This window comes from Mycetomoellerius zeteki, unplaced genomic scaffold (assembly GCF_001594055.1).
Source record: "Mycetomoellerius zeteki isolate Tzet28-1 unplaced genomic scaffold, Tzet1.0 scaffold316, whole genome shotgun sequence".
Lineage (NCBI taxonomy): Eukaryota > Metazoa > Arthropoda > Insecta > Hymenoptera > Formicidae > Mycetomoellerius > Mycetomoellerius zeteki.
The window spans coordinates 644,246-655,690 of record NW_017257301.1 but is presented as its reverse complement, the minus strand read 5'-3'; the positions used below and the strand labels follow the sequence as shown (position 1 = coordinate 655,690).

At 35.7% G+C, this 11,445-nt stretch overlaps 3 protein-coding genes across 9 annotated transcripts in view; 1 reads left to right on the top strand and 2 right to left on the bottom strand.

The window, feature by feature from the left end:
• Positions 1-445, bottom strand: part of LOC108724962 (tetratricopeptide repeat protein 39B) — a 9,435-nt gene extending 8,990 nt beyond the window's left edge. For 2 of the 4 annotated variants that reach the window (XM_018451689.1, XM_018451687.1), the window contains exon 1: positions 397-445. The gene's annotated coding sequence lies outside the window, so the exon portion shown is untranslated. Of the gene's footprint in view, positions 1-52; positions 362-386 lie in introns of those variants that run through there. The other 2 variants (XM_018451690.1, XM_018451692.1) reach the window with 2 other exon arrangements.
• A 4,835-nt stretch (positions 446-5,280) lies between these two features.
• On the top strand, positions 5,281-9,605 carry Tbc1d22 (TBC1 domain family member 22). 3 transcript variants are annotated; one of them, XM_018451713.1, is made up of 8 exons: positions 5,281-5,728; positions 6,449-6,625; positions 6,703-7,247; positions 7,544-7,674; positions 7,763-8,017; positions 8,104-8,353; positions 8,435-8,658; positions 8,841-9,605. In XM_018451713.1, the coding sequence occupies exons 2-8, from the start codon at positions 6,543-6,545 to the stop codon at positions 8,985-8,987; spliced, it is 1,635 nt and encodes a 544-aa protein (XP_018307215.1). In that variant the 5' UTR covers positions 5,281-5,728; positions 6,449-6,542; the 3' UTR covers positions 8,988-9,605. The 3 variants fall into 3 exon arrangements, with proteins under 3 accessions (XP_018307215.1, XP_018307216.1, XP_018307217.1); XM_018451714.1 differs by lacking the exon at positions 5,281-5,728 and adding an exon at positions 5,737-6,108; XM_018451715.1 differs by lacking the exon at positions 5,281-5,728 and having other exon boundaries at positions 6,313-6,625.
• A 57-nt stretch (positions 9,606-9,662) lies between these two features.
• The window catches only part of Apoltp (Apolipoprotein lipid transfer particle), a 22,040-nt gene continuing 20,257 nt past the window's right edge, over positions 9,663-11,445 (bottom strand). For both annotated transcript variants that reach the window (XM_018451680.1, XM_018451679.1), the window contains 2 exons: positions 10,675-11,124; positions 9,663-10,231 (listed from right to left, as the gene is read on the bottom strand). In XM_018451680.1, coding sequence (XP_018307182.1) covers positions 10,145-10,231; positions 10,675-11,124 — 537 coding nt within the window. In that variant the 3' untranslated portion in view covers positions 9,663-10,144. The remainder of the gene's footprint in view (positions 10,232-10,674; positions 11,125-11,445) is intronic.

Here is an 11,445-nt window from a genome sequence, read left to right as displayed (position 1 = left end):
CAACCAAAAATTGGCTGCTGCAACCAATTAAAAATGCTATGCCATATTTAACCATTTAATTTGCTGCAGCAGTCAATCTTTTTTTTCAGTGTAGAACCGCGCGCGCGTTAGGCGTAGGGCGCGGGTGGACGTGGCGAAAATCGATCGTTGCCGTGAAACGGAAACGGGGTAGACTGAGGGAGGCAGGCGAGTTACACCGTCCTGGCCGTCAGCATCCCGTGTCATCCACGAGTCCGGAAACACGTGGGTGAAACGAACCGACCCACAGCCGACCTAGACCGATCGTTCCGCGGAACGCGTGCTACGAACAATGCAGCGGAATGCAACGGATTCTTGGCGCGGCCGTCCCCGAGGCCCGAACAAACCGCGTGAAGCCGGCCGATTACCGAGCAGTACCGAAAAACACCGAGAAGCGACGGCGAGCACGTCGCGTGCATCACTGACGGTTGACGCCGACGAGCGATGAGCTCGTCATCGTCGGCGGCGGTGGTGGCGGCACGTGATCATCCGCAGGTGACGGATTGTAACAAAGGCGAGCCCACACCATCGGATTAGAAGTCTATACTTTTTCGAAGGAAGTTTTGAATACTCCTATAAGTTCACAATATTCCTAGAATGTTATATGAATGTTATTTACCCTTTTTAATATTTATATACAATATATATATATATATTCTAAGAATATTTTATAGAGACACTACTGCAATAAGTCGGAGTAAAAAGAAATAGTGTTGGTTCTTCTTTGTGATTTGTTTCACTCTAATTTATTACACCGGTATCCGCCAGTTCAGATCTTTCCTTGAAAAAAAATGTTAGAATTTAGGATCTAAGTTAGAAGAAAATGATGGTTTCAATTTTCAAGTTTCGTTGACACGTCCGCTGGATTAGAATTTTTTCAAAATAGGTAGAGAATGGTACGAAATAGAAAATTTCTGCTTAACATAGAAATAAAAACTGATCGTTTGATTAAACTTTAGTTTCTTGATGATTTTTCCTTCTCTTGAACCTTGGTTGATGCTCATTGTTACATTTAATAATCATTAAATTAACAATATTTTTGAAGCTACTATTATAAAATTATTATATCTGTTACAAATATGAAAAATTACAAGAAACAAAATCTATGTTCAATAATTAAAAGCTTGCTAAGTTAAAAATATATATCAAAAATGTGCAAAGTTTAGATTTTTAAAAAGAAATTGATTTGTCACTGTCTTTTGCGCAAAAATCTAATTTTTGATGACGTTTGAAAAAGAAGCTATACTAATCGGAAATTACAAAATATTAAATTTCTCAAGATTTCTTAAATGCGTATAATAAAAAGCATAAAGTATAGCATATGTTATAATCCTACATTTACATCTACGATCTGTTATCTATAATAATATAATCTATCGCTGCGTCACAAATATATTTTTTCAAATACTTAATTCTTATCTCGCAAAATAAATGTAAGGAACTATTTTGAGTGGAAGAAGCTAAAGATAACGACCAAAAATTTATCAAAAAATAGTCTTCTTTAAAGTGATAAGTTGAAGATGCCAAACGGAATTACCGTTGCGTTTTATGGACTCTAAGGCTAACAAAAGAGTAAAGAAAATGCATAAAATACCCTTGATTCCGTAAAATACATATTGTACATACGTGTATCAGTTTATTTTTATTTAACAATCAGTGACCAATATTAAAATATATTAAAAAATAGAAATATTTTTTTCAATAAAATAAATATTTGCATTTGATAGAGTACACTTGTAAAATATAATGAAAATTCTACTTTTTTTATTTCCGAATAGAATAAAATCATATTTACTTCAATTCAACAATTGTCATTTAGTTAATTATTTCGTTTTCTGGTTAAGTATATAATTCAATTTTAAATATAGTGATTATTTATTGATAATCGAAACATAATTAAGGGAGTTTTCAGTATATTTTATAAATTTATAATTTTATCAATTGCAAAAGTTGTTTTATTAAAAAGTATTCACATTTTAATATAGTTTGCAATTTTCCTTATGTATTTTCATCGAAGATAATTGCAGTGAATATTAAGCAGAAGTATTAAATAAAAAGTTGTAAAAATGCAACTATGCAACTATGCAACAAATTGAGGTCGATTTTGAATAAACGAGAATCAACGCTTTTATAATGAACTCTTTTCTAATTATATAATCGCTTGAGTAAATACGTAAAGTATAATGTACTTACACATTCCATTATAAAGTATATGCAATTTTAATTATAGCCTTTATTTCGAATGTGGGAATGATAAGCCGATTCTACAATTGCGTAAGCGTAGTTGTAAGTGGTTGTAGTTGTAAGAATTGATTAATGATAGTTGAATATTTTCTTCATATTTGACTGATGATTGGTTAATTCTTACAACTACAATCATTTATATACAACTACGCTTACGCAATTGTAGAATGGACTTTAATTTCGAAAAAAGCTTTTCAAATATCTTTTGCATTCGGAAACGTTACGACCGCCTTTGCCCCCGCCAACGGCAACGAACCAACAACCAAAAAAAAGGAATTTCCACCAATTTGCATAACACAGGAATACGAATACAATAAATTTTATATTTTCTTTTGTAATAATATATTTGACGCTTTAATGCAACATACTATTATATTTTTTAGCTTTACTCTGATGAAAATCTTTCTCAGAATTTTTTATATAATTTTTCAGAATTTCTATATAATTTTATAACTTTCTCACATTTTTTATACGAATTGGAACACTTCTCAGAAGATCTACATCTTTTCTCAGAATTTTCTATATATGTTAATTATGAAATATCGTAAGATTTCTAAGATTTTTTTGTAAGTATAATTCCTGATGAAATGTTATAAAATCTAAAAAATTAAAAAACATTTTTTTTAAATTATAGGATGAGAAATTTCAAAATATTTCAGAATTCACATGTATGAAAAATTCTGAGAAAAGATGTAAACTTTCCGAATATTTCTGAGTATTACCGAAAAATGGTCCAATTCGTTTAAAAATTATAAGAAAAATTTTCATCAGGGTAGTTTTTGAAAATATTCTAATTACGTCTTCAATTGTTACGTAATCAAGACTGATTACGTAACCAAATCTGTTCGCCAATTCTTTTTCAATTGATGTCATAGCTGAATTGCATGACCGCGTCTGCGTCATTGTATTTCTCAGATAATTCTTTATTATTTTTAATTTTGAAAAAGGATGCCTCTGTAGTTGCCACAGACATTGGCACAGTTAATAAAATCTGTAACGCTATCGCTAAATTTGAAAAGATTTTCAGAAAATCACTTTTAGCTAATTCATTTAAAATATCAAGTAAGGTAGCTAGCTTTATACATATTTATAAGAGTAGCGCTGTCTATTAAAATTTTGCGCCCCTCCAAATTTTGCGCTCTACGTTGGAACGTATCTACTCAGTGCTTCGTAACGCCTCCGTTTATATTATGTGTATTCTTTAACCGCTTATTGTATAAATCATGTTTCACTAATTGTGAGATTCTTGAAAATCGATACAATCTTATCTTGCTTAAGAAACAGATCGTTCATTTCTCTCACTTTTATTCCGTTCTCTCAGTCTTATGCGATTTTTATACCGATAAAAACTTGTTATTGATTTATTATTCAATATCAAAGCCTTCAAAACACGGATATTTTTAATTATAATTATACTTCATCTTGTCGATGTTAATCTTCTGCCAGCGAGTCTCGCGAGATCCGCGAGTTAGAGTTGTTTACTCTTTTCAATCTTTTCAACTGTATGTGTGTGTGAAGAAAATGAATAAATGGATATTTGTTTCTATAATAAATATGTATTTTTATTTTTACGTATTTTATACATATTATAATAAAAAATTGTTTTTCAAACGTTTTAAAACAATTTCATTCTTGGATCACTTTTGACTGCATGCGAATATCACGACGTCCGCTGTCCGAAGGTTGATAATGTGCTTCGAGAAAAAAAAAACATTCTCAGTATAGTACGTTATACACATAAAAATATGTATTATATACTTTTTATAACAAACAAATTAATAATGACATTGTAATTTTTTATAACTAAACGCTAAGGTTGTGCTTTCACACGTCGACTTTTCCAACCTTGGCACAATCTTAGCATTTAGTTATAAAAAATTCTAACGTCATGTTTATTATTAAAAGTAATGGAAATAATAACGGAAAAAAATAATGCTTCCCAACTCTGTTAAATTGTTACATAACATGTACATATATCGCAGATGACATTGTACTTTGCTTCGTGAAAATGATTTACGATTCAGTCAGGAAAGCACTCGAGATCTGCAAAAATGTTTAATCAGCAATTTATTCTCGTTTTATAAGATTAGATTAAATTTATCCTCTGCAGTTCAACTTACTCTTCCTCTTTTTCTAATTTTTAGAACTAGATGAAAAGTATGTTAATCGAAATTAAAGTTAATCTACATAATTGGAGGAAATGGGTGTTAAAATCTGAAAATTCAACTCGTACGTGAGATATGTATAAAATATTAGCGATGTGCCAACAAATTCGACTGTATGTGTATATCCACATTAGCGATGTACCAGTAAAATCTGTCATGATCTAACAATAGATTTTTAACAAAAACCAAACTGAATCTACCAGCCGGCATATTTAAACGGATTAATTAAATGAAATTTATTTCATAACGGTAGAGATTCTAGTTTTTCTGGAGGATTATTATGATTCTTGAAACGAGGTGCCATGAAAATTATAAAAGTAAACGAAATACAGAATATTTATATAACTTTATTAGTCAACACCTAGTGAATTTGCTCGTTTCATTTCAACAACCGTAATAAACCCGCTGCTATTGTATTCCGTGGCGTTTCTAGAAAATTTATAATGTTATTCTTATTGTTTTTTGTTGGCAAATTCTATTACGTTATATATACTGGCAAATTTCGCCGAGAAAATCTATTCTCGACAGATTTCGCCATTTACGTTCTAAATCATGCTCACCGCTGTTAGCATCGATGTGTGAGAGAGATAAGTAACAATGGGATGACAATGAGATCACGAGACAATGCTTCTGGCACGTCTTTTTTTACATTCTCTTTATTTCTCTCACGTTCTCTCTCTCTCTCTCTCTCTCTCTCTCTCTCTCTCTCTCTCTCTTTCTCTGTCGCTTTCGTACGCGTGTTTGTTTCGTGCAGAGATTAGCTACGTTTACACCGTGCATTTAGGCCGCGGCCTATACAATAGATGTCCTTGTTTATCTTGTAGATTAACAAAGACACCTATCGTATAGGTCGCGGACTAAGCGTACGGTGTAAACGTAGCCATTATTACGTCGATCGCGGTCAACAAATAGTATGAATTTATGAAATAGCACAAGCCATGATGCGAAAAGGAGAGGCCGCGGTTCGTGGTGGCAGCGCTCGCGTGACTCATACGGCTGCATGTCAAAATCGCGTACCTGCTCGCTCGAGCGAGCAGAGCCGCCGCGTTGATCGCGGCGTCTTCGGGAGCGTTGGGAAGCGTCCTGGAAGAAGGAGAGAGAGCAGGAGAGAGGGAGAGAGAGAGAGAGAGAGGAACGCGGTGATCGCGCTCGGCAAAATCGCGATCTATCGTGACGACAGAAACGACGACGACGTACGCCGATAACGATGACGACAACGACGTCGTCGTCGCGACGCCGTGGCCAATCAGAAAACTAGATCACTTGACCTCGTGGGATCGTCAACTGTACAGACAGGAAATGTATAGGAACGCTTTTCCTCGTCTCGTACCTCCTTTCTTTCCTCTCCTATTCTACGACTTGCGCGGCCGATTCTGACGCGGCTTACGCAACATAACCTTAATTCGTCAACGGCGACGTTGAGACTCTCCGTCGCGCAACATATAGACGTGTATCCCCGTCGACGCCACGGAGTGTGTCCTTGTAATTCGATTGTGCGAACCACCCGCAGCGCGTCGGAATCGAGCGCGTCCTCGTCGGTGCACTGGGGAATCATATGTTATGATGCGTTTGTTATTTCGGAGAATCCGTCCTCTCCTTCCGTTTCATTCCTCTCTATCCCTTCCATCGTTGTAGTTGTTTAGGCGTTGACAACCTCGTTTGATGTTACGCTCGACGTCATGTGTGTATAAGACTATAATAAGATTATGAAATATTTATAATCTGTATTACTCTTTGATCTTTCAGAAATGCTAAGTTTATGACTAACAGTGTTAGAGAATAATAGTTGACACATATTAAGTTCATACTTATAATTCTATGTTTTTAGTTTAGTACACATCTGTTATACAAAATGACAATAGATGTTTTCATTTAGTGATATAGGTCAATACAAACATTCTATCTTTCTCGATATTCAATGAATGATGAAAGGCAGTGACACTTGTCGACTATATCACCAAATGGAAAGCACTCAATGATGGCTAGAATTACAAGTACTATAGCATTTCTGGTTCTTGTAGATCTTTAGCTATTGTTGGAAGGGTATGAGGATCCGTGCTGCAACATCTGTATTGAAAGACTACCAGGTACAAGCTAACTTGGTTTCCTACAGCAATGGAAAATCAAGGTTACCACCATCAGGCTATTTCGACCCATCAGTCTTTCTGGAAGAAAAACACACGAGCTGTACCAGGAAGGTGTGTATCTCTTCACAATGTTGTTCTCTTATGGTTTCTCGTAAATTTACTTAATAATCGAGACTTTTTCTTTGAAGGCCAAGCCTAAAACAGGACGTTAGGTATAGCAAGTTTAATCCTACGACGATTGGATCCAGCAATCTGACTAGTATTGCTAACAGCAGCAGTAGTACAGGTGGAAGTGGAGGCTCTACTTCTTTTCAAGACTTTCAGGAGAGCGTGGACGACGCGTGGGATTCAGGGGACGATGAATTCTGTACAGTCTCAGATGTAAAGATTTCGAAGAGAGTCAGCCACTCGGCGGCCCTTAGTGTTATCAACAGTCATAGATCTGGCAATAAGTGTTCACAGCCATCCCAGGCAAATGCCAAGATGGTGCAACAAAAAATTATCCCCGAGGAAAAAAAGGCAGAAGCCCTTCAGAGGCTGGCAGTACAGCCGTTGCATCTACGCAACGTGAATCTGCACCCACGGATGATTCATAGTCAGCATTCGAGTGAAGATACAGATTTAAAGCATAGTGCATCGCCTCAGCACAAGCCGACACAATTTCCTGGTAGACCACAGCCGCTGAGACAGACAAATGCTCCTAATAAATTTTTTATACCTTCAAAGGAGCAAGGTATATTTCATATTTATTTCATTTTTAGTAGCCTAATTTTTAAAGCCTAATCTACAATATGCTCTTTTTACTTCCTGTTTCTTACTTTTTACTTCTTGTCTTTTTTTCTCTTTATTACCGTTTTATCAACATCTTTCTGCGTTCCTTGTCTCTTCCGAAATTCGTCAACTTTTATCTTAAGCGACAGAAAATGAAATAGGATAAGAAGCAAAAATTGATGATAAAAGCAGGAAGCAAAGAATATATTGTAGATTAGGTTTAAGACACAGAGTTTAAAAACTTGTAAATTTGTTCAGACGGCGAGAGCAAAGTGGACAAGTTTCAATTACTTTTGGAAGCGTCCGTGCTGAATCTAGATGAATTAAGGCAGCTATCATGGTCGGGCGTACCTGCCAAATTACGTTCCGTCACTTGGCGGTTATTGTCTGTAAGTAGAGAAGGTAAACACATCGCATTGTCAAACTTAGTAGAATGCCGTCGCAAAACGTTAAGCGATTGCGTTCGTGCCATTGTAGGAGTATTTGCCGGCTAATCTAGAACGTAGACAGCCCGCGTTGGAACGTAAACGATTGGACTATTGGAATTTGGTGAAGCAATATTATGATGTCGAGCGGGATGAAGGTTTTCAGGATACGTATCGCCAGATTCATATCGATATCCCTAGAATGTCACCGCTCATCTCGCTGTTCCAACAGACGACGGTGCAATTGATATTCGAGAGAATATTGTACATTTGGGCGATTAGACATCCTGCATCTGGTTACGTTCAGGTATTTAACGTAAAATCGTATCTCTTATTTATGTTATATAGTAAAGATTTATGTATCACTTATTTGTATAACCATTGTTGTTATAGGGTATGAATGACCTCGTGACACCTTTCTTCTTGGTTTTTCTGCAAGAGGCGGTGCCGATACAAGCTTGGCAAGATCTGGAAAATTATGATGTGGCGTCGTTATCAAAGGAACAACGTGATATTATCGAAGCAGATAGTTTTTGGTGCCTATCTAAATTCTTGGACGGTATACAAGACAATTATATATTTGCTCAGTTAGGGATCCAACATAAAGTGAACCAGTTAAAGGAGCTAATACAAAGGATTGATGGTAAATATCTCACTAGGAATATCGCACTGCTTTGTGTTTGTCCTTTTCATTTCTTTAAACATTTTATTGTAACGCTTTCAGCGCCATTGCATCAACATTTGCATCAACATGGAGTGGATTATCTACAATTCTCTTTTCGGTGGATGAATAATCTGCTAACCAGGGAAATCCCACTTCACTGTACCATCCGACTGTGGGACACGTATTTGGCAGAATCTGACAGATTCGCCTCGTTTCAGCTCTATGTATGTGCAGCTTTCCTTCTTCGTTGGAGGCGACACTTGCTCTTGCAACCTGATTTTCAAGTAATTCATCCGCTAGCTCTAGTGTGCTCTTCATTTGATGGTACAAGTCGATACAAGTGTCTTTGTTAATTACTGATTGTCGAGAAAAATGATGTTTATATCGACTTGTTGCTTAAATGGAAAATATACCTATGCTACAACCTTGTAGATAAAGATCGATTGTCATTCTTCAATAATTACAGGGGCTGATGTTAATGCTACAAAACCTGCCCACACAAAATTGGACGGATTCAGAAATAGGCGTGCTAGTAGCCGAAGCGTACAAATTGAAGTTTACATTTGCCGACGCACCCAATCACCTGCAAGCCCATGATACGACAACCAGATGACCACTTTCAAACGGATTGGGTTGATGTTATTATGAATAGTGGCCAAACCGCGAGGCCGAGCGCTATCGTATTATCGTCGGTTCTCCTCTTCCGTCTCACCGTCTATGTATATTGTGACATTCAGTCTATCACGGCCATATCGAAAGTTTTCGGAACAAGCGGTCTCTTACGTTTCATTCTCGCGTCGGCTATTAAGTTTTCACGATTACTTTATGCGTTATAGAGTTTATTCCTTTGTTACATTGAAAGATTTCATGAAAAGAATGTTTAGATAAACTCGCCATATTCCACTGTGGAATAAATTGTAAATGCGTTTCAGGATGCTGAGAATGTAACGCGAATCAATTGCCATTTCCCGGTTTGCATTAAATTTTTATATATATAATAAGGTCTCAGACATATTATATACAGATAATATATATAGACAGGAAAGTTTTATATATCGACCCTGTGTTGTACTTTTATATAGTGATTATGCCGTTTCCTTGATTATGCCTTACATATATTCCTATTCATCCCAACAATTGTCAAGAATTTGATTTTGGAACTAACGTTTATGTTTTAATATCTAATATTTACAAATGATGTGATATATTTCATTTTGTAGCATATTTGATGTGCTTTATTTTGATATATTTTATATATTAAAATATATGATTTATGCTACATGCCACAGATAATTTTGTAATAATTGTGATATAATATGTAAAAGAAAACTGCGGTCGTAGAATATGAATCATAGAATCTATTTGACATTGCCAATTGTTATTTAGAAATAATGTACATAGATTTTTGCAAATTCATTCTATACGCTTAAATTTTCTGTATGTTTTCAATAGATATTCTTAATGCGAACCAAGTTTAATGCCCTAATTTATTGTAAGACAAATCTTGGATTGAAAAAGGAGGTAGGTATATTACCTATATTAAAAATAGTCACTTGATGCTATAAATACTTCGAAGCATTTTTTGATTGGTCAATTAGTAAATTCTTCCTCTGATTGGTCAATCCAAATGCTTCGAAGTACTTGTAGCATCAAGTGGACTGCATCTTATAAGATATATTATAAATAAATACAGCTAATATATATACCAGCGAGTTATCTAGCATCCTATATTATCTATTTACGAAGTGTATGGATTTCCTTAATTTTATTTCAGTCGTTCTCTATATCGATTTGGCCATAATCTACATCGTCCAACGACGGCATCATCGAGAGTGATTCGTTGAGATTAAAAGTCTCCTGCAATACAATAAAGAGATTGTTCAATTAGACATATTCTAAATCAGTGCTGGGATTTACTTGCACATTTCAGTCGATTTTCAACTTGGTTCCTGCTCTTTACTTCATCAATCCGCACGCAATCTAAATGCCGATCGACATTTAGGCTTATTTGGTGAAGTAAGGGGCAGGAACCAAGCTAAAAATCGATCGAAATGTGCAAGTAAATCCCAGCACTGTTCTAAATGATGACAAACTTGTAGGAATATCTTTTAAATTTTGGTAGTATCTCTTCGAACTTTTTATTTGACGCTTCTAAGGCTGCGTTCAGGAAGCATGCTATCAGCACTATTGCATCATTCTTATTTTATATATAATAAACGATAAAGATAGAGAAGAGAATAACACAATAGCGTTGATAGCGGACTCCTCGAACGCAGCCTAATAGAGCGTGTGATACGTACACTCACGTAATTCACATGCACAGGTGTCGGATATATACACGGCATACATTCCATCTGCGTGACGCCGTTATTATCAGCGGTGCACTCACAGAACTGACATTTGTTCGGCTCGGCTGTGAGAGCGATCCTCTTTGAAAAGACGCTTGCAAACTTTTTGATCGAAGTCGATTTCTCAAGACGTAACTTGTCTCCGCTAAATATCGTGCCGTTCGTCTCTAGGGACAGCGGCGTGCAATAACCCAGCACATTCTTGGAGAGCTTGACCTGTCTCCTCAGATCCACGTCGCCAATCAAGACACGAGAATCCTTCTTCGTGTATGATTTGGCCGCGTCTAAACCGTAGAAAATCTTGCTGATTTTCTCCTTCTCGAATTGGAAGTCGCCGTCCATCAATATATGTAAAGTGACGTCGTGCTCCAGTAGTACTTGATGTAACACGGAATATTCCAGCTGAAGCGAATGATTAATTAGATAATTCGATAATTATTTAAGGTCCGATTGCATCAACATTACTTTGACTTTAGACAAGGCTTAAAACTCTATCTCTTCTTCTCTGTTGACTTTAAAAAGAGAAAATGAGAGTCTCGCTTAAGAAGATTGTACGGGCATAAAACACATATATTAATATTTACGCTTTAAACAAACTACATACATGTGAAAGTTGTGTTCATAACATTTTGTTTTTATTGAGCAACACATTTTTATAAATTATTTATTTTATTTATGTTATTAATTTTGTTATAAACAAAAATTTTTTAAATAATAAAAATT